This window comes from Charadrius vociferus, unplaced genomic scaffold (assembly GCF_000708025.1).
Source record: "Charadrius vociferus isolate BGI_N301 unplaced genomic scaffold, ASM70802v2 scaffold477, whole genome shotgun sequence".
NCBI lineage: Eukaryota > Metazoa > Chordata > Aves > Charadriiformes > Charadriidae > Charadrius > Charadrius vociferus.
In genome coordinates, this window is record NW_009649449.1 from 1,079,928 (window position 1) to 1,104,652 (window position 24,725).

General features: G+C 38.7%; 1 protein-coding gene across 3 annotated transcripts in view; it reads right to left on the minus strand.

The window, feature by feature from the left end:
* Positions 1-19,610, minus strand: part of KIF1B (kinesin family member 1B) — an 86,288-nt gene extending 66,678 nt beyond the window's left edge. For all 3 annotated transcript variants that reach the window (XM_009889558.1, XM_009889557.1, XM_009889559.1), the window contains exons 1-3: positions 19,422-19,610; positions 2,602-2,678; positions 962-1,141 (exon numbers count right to left, since the gene is read on the minus strand). In XM_009889558.1, the coding sequence (XP_009887860.1) occupies positions 962-1,141; positions 2,602-2,678; positions 19,422-19,527 (363 nt within the window). In that variant the 5' untranslated portion in view covers positions 19,528-19,610. The remainder of the gene's footprint in view (positions 1-961; positions 1,142-2,601; positions 2,679-19,421) is intronic.
* Between the last annotated feature and the right edge of the window lie 5,115 nt (positions 19,611-24,725).

The following is a 24,725-nucleotide window of genomic DNA, read 5'->3' on the forward strand; positions in this document are numbered from 1 at the left end:
CAAAATTATTAGCTATAACAATTCTGTCCTTCATCACATCAGCTCTTTCAACCTTATTTTAAGCTAATCACCAGGACACTTGCAACATATTTTGGCACGTATGCCCATGCTATTAACAGAGAACAACACTCTGTGTCATCTATTTCACACCTGTGGCACAGGGCCAACATCTACTGCAAACCTGCAGCAGCATGAGGACTCACGCTGTTCAGCATATTTATTTATTAAAACTGAAATCCTACCTCAGATTTCTATTTTGGGAACGGACTATCTTCCAAGAAACTTGGTCCGCTGTCAGCACCTACTCACTGAGGAAGGCCTGGGCTCAGAACAAGAGCCACACAACCAACAGCTATAGAATGCTAAACTCATGATGATGGCACAAATTGTTACCAGCCAAAATTTCATGTAGGGGTATATCAACTTCTTCAAATTACATGGCAAACATAAATAAATTTCAGGGCGGCAATAGCGCTGAGCTGTGCTCAGTGGCCCTAAATATTTTTTCCCCAATATTTTGATACACTTCATTTCTTACCAAGACGTGTTATTCAGTTTTTAGCTTTGGGAAACTTGTTTCCACAGAAAAGTTTCTGGCATGTTCATCAATAATACCACCTTTTGAATTTCTGCTGAATACAAAGTGCTTAAGTGCTGTCCTAGCTCAAGTCAGAGAAGACAAGAAACCCAGTGAAGAAGATATCTTGATTTACTAGTTTGTTGGGGAAGTGGAGAAATTGGATGTGGGAAAAAACATACAGAGTGTACAGCACAACTTAAAAAAACAGCAACAAAGGGAAAATTACTTATAATGCTCTTTTTCCGCAGTAGAATTCTTTCACTTCAGAAGTAAGCTGTGATTCTCTGTTAACTTGTTTTTGCAATATAAAAAGAGCATATCAGCAAGTGTGTGTCTGAACATGCTATAAAAACCAAATCTCCTTTCTGGGTTCATCTCTACCTGGGGGATGATGCCTGCTTGGCTCTCCTCCTGCTTGCCCATCATTGTGTAGGATTTCCCAGCTCCAGTTTGTCCATAGGCAAAAATGCATACATTGTAGCCCTCAAAGGCATGCAGCAACATCTCCTTCCCAATATCATTGTACACACGGCTCTGAGATGCAAAGCAGGGATCTTCAGGCTGAAAAGACACGAAAACAGCATGAATAGAGTCTTATCCTATCATTCAAGTAATATTGCAAAAAGCAGCAGGGCTGGTTTTTTTCTACTTCTATCTTGTGGGTCAGTCCCCTAGAAAGAGGCAAACATAGCAGTTTTACACACAGCTTTTCCCCAGGGCAGGACCAGCTGGAGAAGAACGACAACGACTGCCCTTGCAGGACCACTGCATTGCTGCTGAGGAAACACTCTGCACAAAGAAACCAATCAATTCTGGTTTGTGACCACTGTTACACTACTGGAAAAGTTTCGTGCAAGATCACGGAGATAGGAGATTCAGGGTATTTGGAAGAAGGGAAGCAAAGGGAGAAAATCAAAGGTAGAGTTCAGAGAGTCAATACAAATGAGTAAAGGACTGGCAGCTACAAAAATCTCACAGTGGATAGTCTTGACAAGGGCTCTGAAGGGTTGTAGGGGGAAAAGAGAAGCAAAAGTTGCTTAGGTTTATTTTGTTGGGTTCTTTTTAAGATTAAGAGTGCAAACAAATCCCCTAACTATGTCAACAAATATTAGCAAGCAGCTGAACCAGTCAAGGTTTAACATTATTTGCTCCTGAAATTGGGACAAATTCAGCTGTGCTAACAGTCTAACTTTGGGATCAAGGTTTTAGCAGACCACTTCTTTTCCTTAATGCTACTTATCTGCCAGTTTTCAGGAATGATGTTCATAATGTTCCCCTGAGTGATCCTGTAACCTACTCACATGGCTGCTCTGGAAGACTCAGTAAAAGAACTGCACAAATCAACGTTTTCCATCATGAAAACAATCTTGTTGGCCACAGATCTGCTCAGAAATATTAAGTCTTATTTGCACCATCCAAGTTACTAAAATTAACCTTAAGAGAAATGCATTATCCCTTTTTTTTATATCTTTTGAGAAAACAAGGCAGGGGAGGGGTAGATGGCAGAACAACACAGTTCTGCCGTAGAACAATTACTGGAAGTCAGCAAGACCTTACAGCGATTCACAGGAGGGTGGGGCATAGGAGCCAGATGAGAGTTTATTGCTTTTGCAGCTATCGGACACATGGATCGCTTCCATCTTTTCCAGATATGCCAAAGGAACCCAGACCCATCTCTCCTTGAACTGTAAGACTTGAGCAACTTGCACTTGTCTAAGAGCAAAACTGAATTAACTGTGGTTCACACACATCCTTAAAATATTTAGAACAGAACATTGTTGGAGAATATTTTATGTAATCTTTCAAATACCCACAACTTCTTATCAAACTCCAGGAGCTTAGCTTTCTGCTCTCCCTCAAACAAGAAAAGACAACATACAATGACAAGCTTTTAATGTGAATGAGGGCGAGAGAGACAGTGCAGAAACATCTGACAGGGATTGCATGATCAGAAGAAGAGAATGCAGTTAAATCCAGCCAGTCAACAACAACAAAAAAGGTTTTCTTGTAAAAGAACTTACCGATGTGTGGGACCAATATGAGTAATCAAAGCTGAAGGACTTTGGTGCTTCCTTAGGATTCTTTGGGTTGATAATACCTGCAGGAAATAAAATTCAAACTCTTAGCTAACTTGCCACTTAGGAGCATAATTAATGAGCTTGCCAACACTCAACTTAATCTGTGAATCTGAGTATTCACAGAGTTGCGACACTGCACAGGAGGAATGAAATAGAAGTAATAGACTCACAGCTTCCTAACTCGGTATTTCTGTAGGCCTTCTTTCAAATAATTCAAGGAAAAAAATTCCTAGAAGGAATGCTGCTGCTGAAGAAAAATCTTCTGTTGGACAGAAAGCCAGAAGTAGGTCATCCTGGTCCCTTGGCTTTTAGAGTGGGACAGGCTTTTAGGAGTTGAGGGATATTAGGAAGAAGGAAGACCCAAAACACATTTCAAAAATCCCTGGTGATTTCACAGCAGTGCAACTCAAGCCTACTTTGCAATACACGTTACACAGTACAAGAGCTCACTGCAGAAGGATTTTCTTTTAAGTAGCTCAATATTCTCAGGGTATTGAGTAGGGTATGAAAAAAGTTGGATCTACAGACATTTCACGGATTATCTGCATAGTTTATTTCAATGTTCTTTTACATGCACAAAGCCTACTGACAGATTTTTAAAAAGACTGATATTAATTGAACCAACCAAATTACTGCTAAGTGTTCTTCCTCTGTATAGCCACTGAATCCCACAGTGACCCCCAACCAACCTGTGTACTTTTCTGCTTTGGAGCTTCCATGTAATATATGGCCTTGTGAAATTCACACACACGCAAACCATCAGAATGAAAAAATGCTCATGTATAGTTCCTGTGTTACAGACTTTGTAAGTCCCATTCAAAAAGCTGACCTCTAATTGCCTTTTCAGCTCTAGCAATCCTTAATTTCCTTTCCAAGGTATTCATGTATAAGAATCTAAGAATCTTCAGGTGCGTTAAGTCATTGAGCGCTTTACAAATACCAGAAAAAGAAACCAAAGGAAAAAAACAAACCAAACAAACAGAACCACACCACGTGTTTTCGCTTCGTATCAGTACATCTGTAAATTTTATGCTCTTTTCCCTTTCTCAGGTCCTCTAGTTCTTTCACTATTTGACCCATGCATGCACATTCCCCACAATTAATGAAAACCCTTCCAGATACCTTCTAGGTTGTCGGGTTTGGGGTTTTTGTGGTGTGGTTGTGGGTTTTTTTTTTGTTTCTCAGCAACAGTTTCCTATAACCTTTGCCAGGGGTGGAGGAGTAATACACAATGCATTCAGCTGTCATTTTAAAGGCATACAGAACGTCTGGATTTTCTGTATTCCAGGGAGGGTAATTTATAAGCACAGCTCTTGCTGAAGAAGTGAATAGCTACTGCTTTCTTCTTTACAGTGCTGGAAATACTTAAATCTATTATTTCCAGCAGCTGTTTTCAACACCATCTGTGTAAGTAAGGATTCTGAAAAGGCAGACTCTTGAGGGTATCAAAATTGATACACCACCTTAGATTTACACATACCCATCTGCAGCTAAAGCAGCAATTTGCCTTCAGGAGTGATCCACTAATTATGCTACACGCAAACAAAATCTACAAAGGAGCTATACAAAGGTGGTGACAGTCTTCCTGGGGATGATTTACATCCTGGTACCAGTCATCCTAAACAAAGGATGCTTATTTCTCATGTATTCATGCCAGTTAGGCTAAGCTTTGGGAGACAGTGGCTTCTCCCTTTCCTTCTGTGATAAATAAAAATAACACCCGCATCTCTCTCCATTTCAACCACGAACTAAACACCACGTTGCACTGAAATCTCTGAAAATGTGGTTACAGAATTCCCACTAAAACACTCCTCTACCAGATGCTGTCTCCCTGAGCAGGGCTGTTGTCCAATATTACAATGTGGAGAAAAGATCACTGTCTGGATTGCAAATAGCAACAGTTGCTACTCCGTTTCTTGAGGCCAACTCCATTTTACTTGGATGCACCTTGTGCTGACATTCTTGCCTTATACAAGCTGAGAGACACGCAAAGCCAACAAATAATATGCCTTGCACCAGTACAGTATCAAATGGCAAAAATGCTTGTGGCTTTGGATAGCAACATGGGCATCAACACATAACAAACTGGTAACCTAAGCAATCATACGTGGCTTTAGTTTCCCTTTACTGGCTTTGACCAAACAGCAGTACTCTACAGCACGCGCTATTAAACCAGTTCTAAAGTTAAAGCGAACAAATAACAAACCCTGGAACACAACTCCCCTGCCCCAAACTTAAATCAGTTCTCTCCTGTCAGTGTAATATAGACTGCTACAATTCAACAACTTCTCATTTCTCATTTAACTATCTAACATGAAAGCTCTGAAAGGTAAGGAAGAAGCAATGCCTTGTACGTGGAAGCTCCTACCCAAAAAAGGAGTACAAATGAAAACCAATCTCCACATTAGTTCAATGTTCCAACCTTTGGGAGTGAACAATATTATTTTCTTCAATTGTTTTGGGCTGTAAGTTCAGGGGAAAGTAATCTAACCATTAAAAGCAGCAATAAACAGTACCCATTCCTATGTACTAGAACCTGTTCCTACGTACTGTATAACACAATTCTAAGCAGGTACCTGAAAAGAAAAATGATGTATTGCCAGCACCTTTCCTGACAATCCACATTCTGTTGCTTAATTGCAACAGCAAGTTATTTTAACCCAAACTTTTGATACTACTCTTGTGAGAGGAGTCATGACTAGAGAAAAAGAGGAAGAACGACCTTTATTGGTACGTTGCATTTGCAACGGAAATGGGAAACTCCTATCCCGGGAAACTGAAGGGAATCAAGACAAGCAGAAACCTACCTACATCTGTGCTGAGCAAGAAATACGTTTTTAACCATGATCTAAAAACATGCACTGATTACCCAAATGTGCAAACTGGTGCAGTTTTACTTTAAGGTGCAAATGCAACCACAAAAGAGAACTTCGATCTCAGTTATTGACCTCATGGCATGACTGACTTGTCTCGTCTTAGAATCAACAGCGAAATAGCAAGTATTCATCATTTTTTTCTTTTCCATTTTCATATTGTTGTTTATAAACAAAAGGGACATTTCTCTTGGCCAAGGCAAAGCTGCACTTGGTCTCCCCAAGGAAACAAGGGTTAAATTGCCTTCTAAGGCTCTACTGCATCAGAAACAGAAAGCAGAACAAGCAGCACAAATTTCAGTATTATTCAATACCAGGTTTGATGTGAAAATATACAGTTCCCATTAATGGTTCTTAAAAAAACTAAAAATCTCTAGGAAAAGTCCACCACTTCCAAAAAGAAAGCAAAGAAGCCAAACTTTTAATGAGAAAAATAGCTAGTTTTTCCACTCAGCTCGCTGTGCACAAAGGCACGTTGACCACCCATGAAAGACAAGATTCTCTAGCTACGCAACAGGCTTAGCGTGTGGGAAGGCACTACAAGCTTGCCGTTACAGCTCCATCCTACTTGCTTCAAGCTTAAATTTCATCCACCACATTTGTGAAGAGCGAAGTTCAGGCTCCATGACCCATGCAAGTGGTTCCACTCTGCCTCTTTTTTATTTTTTTTAAAGCCATTTTTATTATTATTTTCTTAGACAGGCGTTCCTCAACTCCTTCACACTAAGTTCCATGTCCAGCTCACTATTCTGAAAACTATTTTCTAGGATGCATGTTTTTGTAAAGCATATCTTGAGAAGCGTATCAGGAAAGGGAGATTAACGTGCAAGGAGGCAGCTCTGTCAGAGGTTGGGAATGCAGCTGCCTGGCCAAAACGCTCCACTGCAACTCAAACGGGTCAGAGAAAAACCTCCTGGCTGCCAGGAACTCTGCATGCTGCCCCTCACGACTGCGTTCCAGTCAAAGCCTTTTCACTCAGCTTCTAGTCCAAGCCTGAAATCTATTTATCCCCATTCCTCTTTCTTACACAGACTCTACATCCTCCATTTTCAGAATCGCTGGTTTAGTAGAATTCTCAGTCCATCTACAAATGAATCCGGCAGAGCTGACCGATTGAGAAAAGGTAAGATTATGACCTCAACGGATTTCAGTGGGACCGAAACCCTCTTCAATTGGAACGCTGAGCACCAAGTGGGTAGCTACTAGCATCAGTCCTGTCTGATGTGGTCGCAGTTCGAACCAAGTGATCAGATATTCAACAATGTGAGATAAGGCACCTGAAGGATGGTGAGGCAGCGAAGAAACCAGGAATTCAAACTGAAGTAACTGACCTAACTTGAGGGTGTCTATGGCACCAAGGATCTTCCTTGGAGGGACAAGCAAATCCACGAAATCTAGCTACTTTTAAAGGAAGCTAATGGATGTTTCTGAAGAAATGAAAAGACTTCTTATAGTACAGGTAAGCTTTATCCTAAAAGTTCATATGCCAAATTGCAAAATACAAGCATGATCATGCAGAAATTAGACTGAGTGGGCAACATCGATTTTATGTACCATGTTATTCAGCAAGCTGTGTTTTCAGCTGAACAAGAAAACAAACAATTTAGAAAGTAAGAGGACTGTTTCCAGTGTCTCCAGTAGCCACAAGAACACTAAAAGCTTTTCAGTTATTTTGTTTGTTTTTTAAACCATGCAAGGCCAAGAGGAATTGATAGTGAATCATGAAATAGGTCATCATCTATCTCCTCTCACCACAGCAGACTCACGGCATGGTACGCAAGCTAATGGTTTAATTACAGAGCCTCAGGAAATGAGAAAGGCAATAAAGCAGACGATCACAGCAGGAACACATTAATGGCCTTTTTATCTTACAGAATAAATTTGTTTATCTGCTATTTCAAAGGTCCAATGTGGCAATTAACTTTTCTGTTTGCAAACCAACACTAACGCTTTGTGCTGCAGCTATAATTAGTTACCATCAGCATGGCACCGTAGCAACTTTGAATGTTGGAGTTAGCCTAAGCAGCCAGCTTCTGAGAAACTCAATCCCTTTTTCAGGCCCCTTGCTTCACCAAGAGCCAACTTCTTAGGTCATATGGAATCTTTCAGCTTGCCACAAGTTAAGGTTTCTGCACCAAACAGAAACTGAAAAGGGTATTTTACAAAAATCACCATCTGCCATACCATCGCTACTGAAAAAGGTTACATACGTAACTCAGAAATGTGGAAAAGATGAAACAAGTTGAATATACTATTTTCCTACTGCAGGGCCTAAAGACTCTTCCGGGATACACCCACAAGCAACACCCACAGTTTGGATTAATGTCCGTCATTTCTCTTTGGAATGGAAGGCTGAGAAAAAGGCATGGGAATATTCATGTTTTAAAAATATACTCTACAAATTGTTGATTTGGTTGAGGGAGGTAGATGCCCACATTATTCCTTTTTTGAGTTACGAATTTCCAGAAATTTTGCATAATATGTTTCACCTTAAGACCTAACATTTGTATCAGTTTTCTACCTTGGTAAGCAAACAGAATAAGTAGAAGTAATTACATGTCAAATTGACATAAAATTCAAATTAAAGTACACTGTGTGAATAGCTATGCAGCATTACCATTTAATTTGAAGCAGTTTATTGAATACCCACTGCCATCCCAACCCAGACACAGCTTGCATTTCAAAAGCTCACTTCTTACAGTTACACAGCAAGCCATGCGGAGCTGCTTCACGCCATCTGAGGTGCCTCTAAGCAGGAGTTATCCACATATTCTCTGAAGCTCAAATAATTTAAACAATTCTTTTTAGCTGCTTAGCTGTTTTACTTTGGTGGGGTTTTTTGATACCTTTTGGTCAGTGGTATATAAAACTCATATATTCGTAGTTACAGGTAAGGAAACCAACAGTTTTAAAGCAAATTTCTTCACACCAAATAATCTAACATTTTGTATAAGACCCACATATTTTAACTAATTAGTCCTTCTATAAGAGAAGTCTACCGTAGCAGCAGTACAGTCTAATAAAAGATAAGGAGAAAGTGGAAGCACAATCAATGAAGGAATTGTAATTTTAGATGTGCTGTATCAACAGTAACAAACCAATCTCCACAATACATTTGAATTTTAACATGCCCTTACGTAAACAGGCAACTTTGCTTCTTGGCATAAGGTACTTCCACAGTCCATCCTACTTCCTTAATTAACATTTTTCGAACCATCCACCATCTGCTTTATCAGCTAGCACAAAAATAACGTAGACTTTCAACCTTTCAAATCTATGAGATCAAATTCATTGCTGGTTTTTAATTTTAGCAAAAACTGTTAGCAAACTTTGAAAGACCACTTCACTATTGAAACAGTACCCATATATTTTCTAATATGTATTATTTTGCTTTCCTGTTGTCATTTTGGACATTTTTTTTTTTTTGCCTTACAAATCAATCCTGATGTGTTGAAGCTGAAATTCAAAAAGCACATCTCAAATATGCACTTTATTTTAACGTGTTTATGTTATAACCAGAATGTGGAGCACATGTAAAGTTACAGTCTTCTGGGCTTTCTACAGGAAGCAGCACACTGTAGTCTCACCCCTTCCTAAACATACACACACACTCCAACTTCAAGCCTTTATTTATGGATTTACACTTCCATTCTCCATGAAAACTAACCAAGTAAACAGACAGTGGGAAACCTACAGAGAAAAAAGAAAAGGGGAAAAAAAAAAAAAAAAAAGCACAAGCAAGCTTAGCCAAGATCAGCCCCCTCATTCCATTCCCATCTACTCAGCCACATAAATATTTGTGCAGGCACAAAGAATGACCGAAACTACTTCTTAACCACTTAAATCTCATGTTAGATTAAACTGCACTGGACTGCACTGAATTTGCAGTCCAAGCCTCATCTGTTTTCATCCCAGTCAGCACTGCTCCTCAGCAGGTCACAAATTTTGCAGGTTAGAAATTATCTGCAGTTCGGTGTCTGGGGATACCAGCAACTATTTCTAATAAACTCTTGAAATAGAGAGACAGAGCGCAAAGCGCACAAGTGGTCAGGATTGAAATTATTCTCTTATCCCTCACTGCATTTAAAGTCAAGTCACGGGATTCAACAGCTCCACCTCTGTTAGCGATCAGAGTCACTTTACGGGGCGTTCTGCCATCAGACCCACCACTTATTAGTCACTGTAGGGTGCTCCAGTGAAGAACTGGCTAACTGCAGTTTGCCCTTCAGATAAACACCAGCAGACAGAATTAACTTGGGCTAAATCCTGGGATTAGCTGATATACAGTCTGTGCTGGGGGAGAGACAGACTTCATCGATTCATATTTTAAAAAAGCAAAAAACAAACTACCAATTGCCCATCAGAAATAGAACCCAATAATGGTGAAAGTCAGGTATGGAACTGGAGAAACTGAACTGCCATCATTTGTGCAATATAGCCTGCTTTCTGCCATTTACATCTTCCACTCCCATACTGCTACCACATCGGTCAATGTCGAAGGCACAAAGCCTCTTTAATTTCTACAGATGAAATAAAATCAGGTTTCATGTCACGAAAGAGGCTTCACACCCAGCCTCAATAATTCTCCTTGTGGCAGCAGCAACCTACACAAGAGCACAAACTCCTACCAAATGACAACATGTAGTAAGAGATAACAGCTAGCAAAAAAGTCACTGTCCTGTCTTCGCTTTTGTTCTCATTAATCACTGGTAAAGGAATAGACAGAAATTTTCAAAAAACATGCTAGTCTAGACAGAACTTTGGAAGGGGTAACATTCAGGGAAATAAATATCAAATAATTCATTTCTGTGCCTTCATCAAACTCTATTTGAATCAATCTAAGCAGTAGTTTTATTTTATTATGTCTGAATAATCAATTTAACCAATATAAAAGATCTGGGGCCTTCAGAATTGACTCCACAAGACCAAATTAACATTAAATACACGGTCTCTTGAAATTCACAAGTCTGGAAAATATATCTGCGCCATCTGTAGACTGGAATGACAACAATGAGAACATGTTCGTTACTGAGAGCAGGGTGGAGCAGGCATTCTTCATTTGTTGGAACGTGAACAACACCCCAAAGACACGTTTAATACAGGCTTCTTTACAAGGCATACGTTGCAATCAGATATATGGCCATACTGTTTTTATAAGACGGACTTTCAGGGTTGTTATTATAAGAGATAAATGAAGGGAAATGGACACTTCCAGCTCGTAAAGCAGTGCTTGCTTTTCAAAGCATTGTTTGCATTTTTCAAATCATTAAAAGGGAAGGAAACCAAGTAGAAGCTAAGAACAGCTCAACTGGAATTCAACCGGATTCTCTCCCCACTGTGGAATTTCAGCCCTGTACTGGGAGAAAGGTTGGCTGGGGGAGGGCGTTAGGCTCAACAGCACCAGAGCAAGGCAAATGCTTGCTCACAGAAGCTGCTAGAAAGCCGCTCATCCTCAGCTGCTCTTACAGATCCAAGAGCTATAAATACCATCCCTACAGCTGGTGTGCTGGGAGAGCAGCATGCCAGCAGGCTTTGCACCAAGCGGGAGCCAGTCAAACCATACTGTTCTACCTATCTGATACCCTGAACCAAAACCATCCCAAAACTTCCACTGCCAACCGACTACGTGAAAATGTCCGATTGCAGAAGATGAGTATCAGGCCTACGTGTGGAGTTGGCTAAGCACTTGGCATCGAGCTGAATTCTTTCCTCACATGTTTTCTACTTCAAGGCAGATAAAACAGTATCTCCTTTCACCCCCTGCTTTTACATGACAACATCTCCAAGAGCCAATGGCCTTCTCCAAAGGCCATTTTGACCTTCAGACACAGGCCAGCACTACGTTAAGAGGACGTCATGTAGCACTGGAATCCTGGGGAGTCAGTTCTGCCAGCCTCAGTATCTTAAAGGATTCATGTAGTGAAAATAGCCAATTCTTAAAGTAGCTCCCAATTTGCATTTTCTTTACTTCTACGTGGATACTGAAAGGTGGCATTTGATAAAAAGAATCATCTTTAAAGCCCTTGTTCTGTGTCAGAAGGGGCAGCATTTCACATGGTTTAGTCACCACTGACAGAAAGCTTTTCTGGGTTCATTATTAACATTATCTCTCTCTACTATAGCTCTGTAATAACTCCATAACAGTTTTTCAAATGTAGTCCAACTGCATTTAACATTAGGTGGAACATCCTAGCCATCCCACAGTCTTGCTCCAGGCCCATTACGTACCCCTAACATTTAAAAATCGTTAAATGTTCATCTTCTCCCACCTCCCCTAAGTCATCTTCCAAAACAGATTTTTTCTTTTTTTTTTGTTTTTTTTTTGTTTTAAACAGGGTGCAGAATTAACACTTCAAGTTATTTTTATACAACCATGAGAAAAGCTTCAGAAGGAAAACCAAGCACCTAAAAAGATTCCAGCATTTTTCTCTTCTCAAAAAAAAAAAAATATTCAGGACTTGTAACAAAACATTAACTGTCAATACTGCAGGGCATTCAGAGTCAGTGATTAAGACAGACTTATGGACAAGCAACAGAAATCGCTAACCCTGCAAAACACAAATAGCTCCCAAGTTCATATGCAGCATCTTTGGTTGTTGTCTGCGTTTGGCATTACCTCTGTTACTATTTTATGACTCCCACTCCTACAATGACTCAGTACTATTAGAAATAAAAAAATAAAAAAATCAAGAAGCAAAACCCACTCCTCAAAAAATTTCAGGCCTGGAACAACTGTCTAAAGACAATAGCAATTGTCTTCGTTTTCTCTTTGAGGCAAACTTGTATTCAAGCCTTCTCTTGCCTGTTACTTGCAACAAATGCGGTAAGGGGTAGTAGGAAAGTCATTAGAAGAACTTGGGTAATCTCTACTATTGTGATTTCTTTGACTTCGTCTTTCGAACCAGTTACCACTTCAACCTCAACTGCAAGACAATTCATGCATCCGCTGTATGACACACAATTTATCTTCCCATAAAATAGCCTGTTGTGATAACACATCTACCATGGATGCAATGTAGTAAGAACATACTGGACAAGCATACATTTAGTTTTAACCACAGCTTGGAGGATTTACAGATGAGAAAATCAGGGTAGACGTTAAGTGACTTTCCTCCGCTGCTGCTTATTTTCCCAAGACAATCTCATCATGCAACATGCAAGCATAAAAAAATTGGAAACACTTAAAAAAATAAATAAAAACAAGCTGTATGTGGAAAAAACACTGCACAAAACATGCTTTAAGAACTAATGCTTTTTGGCAGGCACAAGTCATCAGAAATGGGGTATGCTTATTTTTTTGAGATACCCAAAATTACTCATTTTCAGAAGACAGATTTCAGTCTTGACTCTCAATCTACGAAAACGAATCCTCCCACTCATTCTGTACTTTCATTGAAATGTCGCGTCAAAAGAAGTTAAAAAAAAAAAAAAAGTAAAGTTATCAGGCAAGACAACCGCAATGAACTCTTTCACTTGCCTTTTCTACCTATGTGGCACATGCTACATAAATTCCCATTATTTTACTACCTACATGCATTCAGTGCTAGTGTAAATGAAAACTAGTTTCTTATAAGGACTTTTCTCATCAGTAATTTACATCAAAGATTATTTCCATGATACAAGTTCATTAGTGAAACTATCCAAACTATGCTTATAGAATACTACTGGGGAGGGAGGGAAGACAAAAAAAAACCCAAACCAACAAAACCCAAACTTACAAACTTATTATTCTCCTGAAGACATACACACAATAGGGTTTCTTTTCCATTCAGTGTGTCTTTTCATTCAGAAACCAGTTAAAAACTAGATCAGAATGAAAAAGATCAGCAAACCATACTCCCCCCTTTACAATTAAGCTTCTTTGAAAGAGGTTCCTACCTTTTAGAGCTACATAACAATGCAAAAGGAAAAATTTAACAATATCCCCCGTCAATGTATTCCAATAAATTACTGGCTGAACTACTGAGGAGGTTACCTTGCTCTATGAACTTTTCAGTAGTTTTCACTTTTGTATTATTTTTAAAATATCAGTATTTTTATTATTATATTTCAAGTATCACTAGTTTAGACGAACACACCATAAACCAAAAGCCTTTTAAGTTAACTTCTCCTTCCCCACTCGTTTTTATTTTGCTCCAGAACAACTGCATAAAGCAGGACACATCTTGAAAGAAAAAGAAAAAAAAATTAAGAAAAAACCCAAACAGAAAAGGAACTCAAATTAGATGTTTCTTTATTTTATTTTTTTTTGGTTTAATATTTAGGTTTAGACCAGAGGTTTACAAGCCTTAGAAAGAAAGACAAAAAGAACAAACAACCATTAGAAGAAAAAAATTTCCCCCCCCTCAACCTCTACAAATTAACTCCAGAACGCCGTATGAAGTTTTTTGGATGCCAAGGATGCCTGCTTGAGAACCTAGCTGCCATATGTCTACAGCAGCAGCTGTGACTATTGTTAACGGCAGATGGGACCGCTCCACTGTGCCTATTTGCATTAAACATCCAATACCTTAAGCAGTCCAAAAAGGATCTCCCAACATTACCAAGCCACAGAGACTGAGTTTAGAATCCAAATAGGTAATTTTCAGTCCTGACCTGAGGATCCAGTGGCACTCCTATCTTTCAATATAACCCAGACTGTGCAGGCGCACTTCTACATGAGTATGGTTTATGGCAATCAGAATATACAACAATCTCAGAAGAACTACAGTTTGAGAACTTTGTTTTACTCTGTCATTGGCACCCACAAGATGCTAAAACTTATTTTCATTCCTCTAGAGCACAATCAGTGTAACATCAACAGCAGAGGATATATCCCAAGTAGGATACTTCTGTCTTTCCCTGCTTCTTTAGTTTAGTTTTCTACACATTTATTTAGCTTTTTAAAAGAGTAAGCTAGCTGGACACTCTGCTAGTGATAAATATCTAAATGCTGTCTTGTAGCTACTAGCTTGAACCTCTGCTTCACTTTCATTTGTTTTTATTTATGCATTATTTATTTACAGAGAGAGGATTATCAAATAATTTCCACAAAAAAAAAAAAAAATACAACCAACGAAAAAACAGCCAAACAAACAAAAAAATCCCAAAACCAGAACAACGCAACCCTAGGGAAGTCTTTAGGCACAGAATAGCTTAGCTTTTCATTGCAATAATCCAAAGCAGCAGCTGCCAATATTGTTTATATCTGCTACATTTCAAAACCCAATACAAAAATGAGTACAAGAACTACTGACACACAAAATACTCTTAGATCTATAGCTGACCTCTCATCCCACGTATTACACAGCAGATATTTTTTTCCCCCACTCACCACAAAACCAGTAATTTGTAGAGTGGACAATCAGTAATTAACTAATACATTGTGGGTAAGATGCATTGCTGTAAACCATTCCACACAAAAGAGTGAAAAAGTAGGATTTAAAGACAAACCATAGATATGCTGACAACCATGATGTATTCTTGAATTATTCACTTGAAAAAGCCAGTTGTGAGTTTGAACTTAGCAGAATAAACCACCTATCCAATAATTTAAAGAAAATAAATTTTCAAATTTATTTTAAGACTGACAAAATTAAACAAAGTTATCTCAGAGAAAAAGACAAAAGTGCTGTTTCAGAAGTTTCCATCTGTTTCAATATTAGATGGGATTTTATCAATAAACCACCACCACAAAAAGTAACTTAAAAGTCCACTGATGCCAAATTTCACTTGAGAATATTCTGTAATAAGCAGAATATGAAACAAACAATACATTAGGCAGTGTCAAGCTAACTGATAGTAACAACTGCTGACAGAGGGAACACCCTAGGGAATTAATTATCAATATGAAAAGTCCTCAGAGCCCACTAACTTTTCCCTTCTCTCACCAGGAACTCTGGCACGGCTGACTACACTGCGGGCAACACTGCCGGCACAGCTACACCGGGCCACGTCCTGAGCCTGAGGCTTACAGGCACACCGTCATTTCTACGGGTGACCTCTGCACAACAGACAACACGAATGTGCTCTTCAGAACATAACTCCAAATGAAATCAAAGCATTTAAGTCAATTGAATCCACTTGCATAGCAGGCGCTTTTGAAAACAAATCTTAAGATTGTATTTCAGTGATAATAATAAAAACCAACGATGGTCTTTTCTTAAATTAAACTTACTTAGTTACTGTTTTGGTAGGATTTTTTAATTAGTAATTTGATGGCGACATTACCTCTTATTTGGAAAGTGTTGTGCATTCCCAAATTAACTTAAGTAGTAGGAATTTGCAGCTTCTAACTTCTCCTGTCTTTAAGAATTCCTCTATAATCTTCTGTTCTCCTACCCCCACTGCTTCCATTTCCACTGAAGAGCTTTTGGCAGTATCATTCAAATGGACACCATCTGCAATTAGATATGATCTGAGCAGCACAGGCCTTCTGCCAAAATACCAGCCCCTTAACGCAATCAGCACATGTGACTTCAGCTGGGCTGCAGAGTTTCATTTTTGCAACATATATTTTAAAAACATAAAGACTGACAATTCTTTAAGTGCAAGATGATGTATTAGCGTAGATCAATACCTCTGCAACCATAAAGAGGAAAAAAAAATAATTTAGTCTTGTCATCTTAGTATCCTAGATCAAAAACAAAAAAAGAGACAAACTATGTTTCAAGTACTAATTTCAAAATTCCCATATTTTGCATCCTTCCAACAGATAAATAGAAGTCCCACTCACTCATAATAAGTGCTCTTGACACTGTGGGTTAGAGACCTTTGTAAAAAGATATACAGAGAACTGTATTCAGCTACATTTTTTAAACATTGAGAAATTATAAAGATGGAGATCTACTATGGATCTTGTTTAAAGGCCTCGATCTTCTACTAGAAAATTACATAAAAGCCAGATAGGACAACAATTCTGTTGTAGACCTCAAGTCCACAACAAAATTACACTTGTTTTGCTTCTAATGCAAAGTTAAAGTGTGAAACAAAATTGAGAAAAAGCTTTCTAACCCAGGAGGATGTTCTGTTTTCCTGGCAAGCCCACTGTGAATGATGGGCACTCCCAAAAGCTGTAAAGAGCCAAATTCACAGAAAAACTGACAAACAAAAAGCAGCGCGTCAGGCAACAATTCTGATTGCATTCGAATTCAAGAATATACTTGATTATGGATGTCAGAAAACACTTTCTTCATTTATTAAAAAAACCCATAAATGGAGTACACCTGTGATACACTTTATTATCTCTAATTCTATACTGTTTTCCTTGAAATAATGCTAAGCACTTTGCCTCAGTTTCACTATAAAGTAGTCTGTGCCTACATTAGCCAATACATTCACAGAACTCAGACTCTGTCAACGTTTAAATTCAGGACCCACAAAGGATTCACAGAATACCTTTCCCAATAAATATATAAAGAATTAAAGTCCAAGTAACAGTCAAAATCCCTTCTTAGCTATCAGACTTCACGCTGTCTCATCCATTAGGTTTTAATTACAAGATAAGGGAACTTCAACTGTCTTGGAGGCTTAAAAGAGTCACCACCCAACATCACCAACCTCTCAGATCTGCCTCCTGTCAACTTCAGTAGTGCACAGATCAAAAAATAACTTTCTTAGAGGCAAGATATCTAAGGCTGGATCATTTCATTGGTACATTTTAAGGTATGAAGCAGGAACTCCATAGGCTAGAATTATTACTGAATTGCCTTTATTTTAAAAATGCTGCATCAGACAGGAGAGTCAGATCCATTAATGTCACTTTCCGTAGTCAGCTTTTAGCCAACAAGTTCAGACCTTAATAACAAGGAGTTCAATAATGTAACTGTGAGGCTGCAATGACTGAGGGATCACGAAAAAGAAAGAATTCTTGGCAGAAATAGAAATAGTACTTATGACCCCAAATTCAACACGTAGCCTAAAAGCACACCAGAAGTACTTCAGCTTGAAGTTACATGCGTCAGACTTCGTTAGGAAGATTCTTTGGAGAACAGATTTCTGCTTAGGTTTTTTTCCCCACCAAACAATGCCTTATTCATATCTTTTATTATATGATCCTCTTCTGTTCAACAAGTAAAATTACTCCTCTGTCTACTGCTTTCTTCTATATTTCTCCTCTAAGAGGGAAATACAGGGGAAAAAATGGCCTTCAGATTGTAAGAACGTATAACTATTGCAATTAATGATTCCTTTCCCACAGTCTGTAATGGCCCCTGATGACTTAAACCTGACCATCTGTCATATCACCCATTCTGTATCAAGAGCCATAGGACTTAAATAGAAGGCTACAGATTAGAACACTTCCAGAGCACAAAATATAGCAAAAGCTGTAAAGAAATTTCCCACTAGATAAATCAGGAAGTATTTTTCTCCTTCTGAAAGCTGATGCAGTTTCTTGAACACATAAGTGTCTTTGTAGTGCAGCTCTAGAATTCAGAAACAGAACCAGTGTCTTTTGACTACACCACATTTCAAACTTCGATTGCCAGAGATTTCACTGGTCACCCTTGTCATTGTACCACAAACAAGCTGTTTCCACAGGCTCCTGGAGTTCAAAAATCTTAAGTGTCTAATATTATTGTTCTCATGTCACGACAGCAGCAAGAAAACCTACTACAGTGGCACCCAGTGGTGCTGCTGTAGTTCTGGGCTTGGTGGCAGTTCCATAACACATGCCATGTAATAGAGTTTATGGTTCTTCCACCACCTACACTGGTTTGGTCTGAAAGTCAGCAGGGAATGTTGGGATACAAGCACCTGTTTTTACATGAAATGACTTCTAAACCACACACACACACCCCTCCTTTAAATGGAAATTTTTAAATCCAACCAAAATACAAGTTTCTTCAGGCAATACTCCACAAAAGGTCTGAAGATAAGAATTTACCGCACTGAAAAGCAAGCTCTCTTCTGCATGATGCCTCTCCGCCATTGAAACCATAAATACTGTACATAATTTATGCAATCACAAACAGGACTTAAATTCCATTGCAGAACTAGGCTGAAGTACCTTGGCTAACAAAAAGGAGGAGCCTGTATGCAACCTCCTTTGTATTAACAAGCATGAGTAACTACTCATGTAACCAGACAGCAAAGTAATTTAGCGCTCTTTGAGCATTATGTCCTACAGCTATAGACAAGGTGACTCTATTGATTACCTAACAACGAAAAACTGCCACAAGAAGAGCAGTTTATAGGTATAGCCATTAGTCTACACATGACCGACGACACTGCAGCAAATGGTATCAATATTGCCTTGACCTTAAGATGCATGTAAAAAAAAAAAACTTAAAAAATAAATCCTCAATAAGCGGTGTGCCCATATTCAGTTTCCCATAGAAGAGTCTTCTTGAAATTAGACCCACAGCAATTATTTAAGAACTCTAACACTTCTAATTGGTTAGAAAATGAGATGATTTTATGCAGTCCGTTATTTTGCCATCATTTAGACATCTAATCCGGAAAGCATGAAACCTGACATCCTCTTCCCCGCAGCTTTCTCACTCAAATTATGCTCCTAAACAAAAGTCAAGTTATACCACAACAAGTATCATGTGGTGGTCTGCAATATATCCCTGTATCTGTCAGTCTATCTGATATTCCCACACACTGAAGTTAACAAAAAGGTTTTCACTTTGGTATTCTCATCTTTCTGTAGAATCCTCAACTGGCCACAAACAAACACCATAAACAACTGCACCAAAATCAAGATACTCGTGATTTAGAATTCCTAGTCAAATTCAGAGACAATCCAGTTTGCAATGACAACCTCAGAAGAGAATATTCCCTAAAACAGTAGTTCTAGATGATATGATGTGCACAGTACTCAGTTTAATCTGACAAAAAGAAGAGGATTAAGCAGGAAGGGAGAGGACAGAGAAAGACTCCCTTACGAGATTCAAATAAACTTACTGGTTGAATTGCCTTGCATCTGGATGATACATTTGGATTCTTTGCTGGTTTCTCGGGAATTGAAGGGCCGGACCCGAACAGCCACCTTCACTGAAGCCCCCGACATTCTGGTTGCTTGTAGTGCAGTCAAGAAATCGAAAGTGAAGGGAGGTCAAGAGCGTTTCAAGTTATCCTTCTTGTTGGTATTTTCTAAAGAGAAAAGTTTAACTTAGTTATTTACAGCTATTGCATTCAAAATGTTTATAAAATTAGGGGGGTTCAAAGCTGTTTGATGACTTCAATTTCTGCTCTGCAATCACCTTCTTCCCCCTTAAAGTTGTTACTGCAAAGACGGAACTGGAAATACACTTAAGAGCACCTGTACAGTGTCTCCCTAGTCGAAAGTTTCTGCCATATGAAGCAGTTCTTTTGAAGTGTACATATTTGTTTTCATTACTTGGTTTTCTTCCCAGAAAGTAGGGATGCCAATACCAAAATGAAGATCTGGTTGCAACATGTGTTAGGCTTAACCTAACAAAGATAATTTTAGTAGTAAAGATACAGCTACTTAGATTTCAGCATGAGGTAGCTACCATATACCATATATGTAAGTTCCGTAGCTGTCAACCTTTGCTGTCACAATGTATTAGCAACAATATTAAAACTAACACAAGTGTGATAGGCTGTATCACAATACAACACACACAACACAATACACACCATTCCAGAGAAAAGCGTGTAACCAACAACTTTAAAGAACCCTTTGCAGTCCTGGCAAAGTCCTCCTCTCAAAGGAAATAAAAAAAATCATTAACTACTTGTATATCTAGTGATTAAAGGACACACTACTCTACAAGGAAGAGGAGGAATCAAAGATTACTGCATTCAGGGTAAATATTACTATCTTCAGCAAATGTTCACCAGAAAATTCATCTTCCTTATCAAAATACTTGTTCAAATCCTACCACATCCAAATGATGGAGCACTTCAGTTGGCAGGAAACTACCCGTGATATCCACAATCCAAAATTCAAGGTACATCTGATACAGTATCGAAATGCAGGGTTAATAAAGATTAGTTCAATTGTATTGTCCTCAACCAACCTCATCCGCTAAAAGAAAGGTTTTCAGTCAGTTTACAGTTAAGCAGTTTAACTTACTGCCACAGGATACTGTAAGCACTGAAGATAAACAGACTGAAAAAGCAATAATATAGACTCAAAGAAAAAGCCATCAGGGTCTAGTAAAAAGCTACCACCCTTGGCTAGGAAAGGCCCATGGCACAGACTCTCAGAACCTTGAAGCCTATACTGAGAAAACATGATTACATGGTCGATTACTCCTTATAACCTAAACACCTGCTGCGGCCAGCGCTGAAGACAGGATTCAGGGCTAGGTGAATCTTTGGTCTGGCTCAGCGCAGACATTTCTATCTTGAACCTGAGTTAACGTGGGCAGAACTCTATCCTGCACAAGTCACCATGCACGGCCCTGAAATCTTGACATCTTTTGTTCTGGTTATCTGTACACCACATATCTAGTGAAATGCTCGTTTCAGGGTTGTAATCACAGTGCCACGAAAGTACAAAACTGACTAGCACATCTACAGCAGAAGCATTTCAGCTCTAAAGTAAGTTCTACTGCTGGCAAAAATACTTATACATGCTTAATTCAAGTTACGACACACCTTCACACAGGACAAGAAGTTTTTAATAAAACTGCATTACTTCATTAATGCCATCACATGGTGAAGGCAGAAATTAAATTACTCCACCAAGCAGAAGAAGTAATTTAAAGCATTCGTTATTTTAGCAGGTACCTGAAGTATCTCACCAGACTAGAATAGGAATGCCTTTAGGAACAAGCCAACTGAATTTCAATGTCAGTGATACAGCAAACTGGTAGAATAAGGATTCACAAGACAGCCACACAGTCAACTTCAGGTTAGTACAGAATTTTCAGAAGTTGCACTAGACTTAAACATAGACTAGAACAAAGAAGTAATGTGAATGAATTTGCATGATCTTCAAAGTTTAATGGAGATTCTTGGTTGTTTTAGAGAACAGCTTTATTCACTCTTGCTCAGAGGTGCCTTCTTTTTCGTATAACATAATGCATCGAATGTGTAGCTTCATTATAACTTTCTTCCTGAGTATCTAGTGCGGAATTTTTGCTCTCCCTTCTTAACATGACCCTTGTGTAAGTACCTGTGCCCTCACATGAAAGCTGAGACAAGACTAATCCTGATACATCCCAGTAGTATGATTCAACTGACCCTGAATATTGCTGCTAGAAAACAGGAATGTTCCTGTACATGGCCACCAAGCATTCTGTTTCTGAAATACAATTTAAGAAATCTGTCAAATGCAAAATCTCTGATATTATCAAGTTCACAGTGACGTGGTTTACTTTCTCAGATTGCAGAAAAAGACGAGTAGGTGGAATTTTCATAGGGTGTGGCACATCGCAGAAACTCTACCTGGCTTATTGGTTCTCATCTTTCTTTTCCCCATCTATTCATATTAATGTGAAAACCATAACTTTGCCAACTTCCCACAAGAACCAATGAATAAAGATAAGGCCATTAATGAAGGTTGGTTTGGGTTTTGGTTTTTTTTTTAAGAAAACAAAAATACCACAAATGTGTTCTTGCAATATTATTTATGAAATGTAGGGAGCTTATTTTCCCTTCTTACTGAAGAGTCCCATATACAAAGATTTTTTTCCTGATATTTTCATAGAAACAACTCTCAGAGTACTACATTAATGTCTACAGATAACTAATATATCTAGGAAATTGGCAAACATAAGATGGAGTGAAAGAATCGTCTACTTCAAAAAAAAAAAAAAAACAAAAAACCCCACCATCTTGAGTACCTCTAACCCCATATTCACAACAAAGCAGCATGAAAAGCACACTGCCAGAGATCCCATACGCACTAGCTAAATGATAGCCTTGTTTGAAACACAGATGTGAAGAAATTCTTACAGGATACAAAGTCACATACAACAGCATGAAAATTTAACTGCTAGACTTCTGCAATTACCAGCTTTTCCCAACCCTAACTTTTATTCTCATAGAAAATTAAATGTGGTATAATTTTACATCTCATTCATTCTCAGCTCTACTACTTTTCATAGCTGAAGCAAAATGTCTACTTGTAGTTGCATGTGGATTTCAAATGTTTTAAACACCATCTCACTATGCAAGACAACTTTCATTAATAAGAAAATTAACCAAAACTGATATGTTTTTCCAAGCTTTCCATAAATTCAAGTTGTTGAGGTTTTGATGTTGGGTTTTTTTCCCCCCACTTACCAACAACTTTAAGTTGCTGTAACGTTTTAAAAAGGCAGTATTGCCTTCATCATACAGTATGATAAAATAAGGCAAAGTGAGACCAAGTTGCACAGCATCACAAATAATAAATTGCAACTGGTTTTTCAGGGTTCACACTTCCATGTAGCATCACTTCTTACTACAAAACGCTGTCTATAGAGTGGTAAGAGGAAAAGTAACTTGCAACAGAACAAAATGTGCAATACAGTCTGCAGTACAGATTTAGAACAATCTTTAAAAAAATTAAGCTGTCTTTTCTATGTTCATTATAGGCTTAGGCAGCTGCCATCCATACTAGAATGAATCACTCTCTTAATGTCTTGGAAGTAGTCTACTAGCTGTGTATCTTTTAGTGTTCAGTCTGTATGAATCCAATCAGGAACCACGTGAAAAAGGGAACTGCATGCTTGAGTCTCTGACATGATATACCACTGGCTCTAAAACAGGTGGCAGATATTTGAGTTGTTTAGTGAGCTCCATCAGCACAAAAGCAAACCCTACATATTAATTTTACTCTTATTTAAAACTATTATTAAAAGATACCCACCCTGTAAGCCACACAGTGATGTTTTAATATTAAAAGTGTGTCATTAAACAAATTCTCTAAATGCCTTGTCTGTCTTCAGTTATTCAAGCTGACAAACCCAATGATGTTGGTCAATCACACTTCATGGTCTAGAAGCACTTGTAACAAGACTTGGACTTCCAGATAAATGTTTACAGAAACAAGCTGTTCTTTAAGACTTGGATCCTTGGGTGTATTTGAAAGTTCTGGCAAATCAGTTTGTATGCAATGTCAAAATACTGAACATATTACTATCTTTTGAAATAAAGTTACAAGCAGAATAGGAATTTAGAGTCAAATTAGTATTTATATACTCAGAGAAGTTTGCAGCAAGTTCAAAGTGGTTACAAAACCAATGTTCAGAATCTGTATCTCGCCATACAAATAGAATTAAAATAATTTTTTAAAAAACACCACACATCACAAATGAGGAAGAATAACTTTTATTTAATGTAGCCAGCCCTTGTGTCATATTTGCATAGACAGAAAGAACGTGCTAACTTTTAAACAAAAAAATTCCTTGTAACTTAATCAGTACAATAGCTCTAAAGAAAGAAAATGAACATGGATAGAGATTAGTATATGGAAAGTTAGCAAAACAGCTGTTCAGAGCAGCAGGGGGTTATGAACAGGAGGACCACAGCGAATCCAATTTTAGGTCCTCTACTAAGGATCAGGTAGTGATGACAGTCTGATATATCAGCTGAACTCATACACTACGAATCGCTATCTTTGTACGAAGTGAAGATGCCAGATAACACAGCAGTGCAGAACTTGGCAATGCACTGAAAATCCAGTCATATAAACATACGGCTCTTTATCAACACACCAGTGGACTGGGTTATGCAATAACAAAACGAACCGAGCTAAGAAGGAACTGGAAATTAAGAGAAATATACTTCAAAATTTGGTATGAACGTATTTTACGTTTCGGAGAACAGATACAAATTCACCATCTGCTTCTGGCGAATTGCAGTTTTCCAATCTCAGTTTAATACCCATATTCTGCCAATGACCCCAAAACTACCAGGCCTGTCATCCCATCTCCTACCGCCTGCCTCCGCTCGCAGAGGACTGTCAGATCATCATCCCAATATGGCTGCCTCAGTAATTGTGCTGTACTGAATCCAGGGACAGATCCCCTACCTACAGGTCCACAGAAAACACCCCGAAAACCACCATCCTTTTACATTCTTGCATCTTCCAGCTGGTTGAGGGACTATGCCTCCCTCCTGAACAAGCAATCACCGTCTATACCTCATCCGAGCTAGAAAGCAAAAAAGGCCGGCGCAACGCGGCGACATCCGCGGCCGCCGCAGCGGACGGGATTCAGGGGAGGAAAAGGACGGGAAGCGGCCGCACCGCCATGGCTCGGAGCGCCTGGGGGAATGGGGAAGGCGGCGTCCCGGGGGACAAGTATA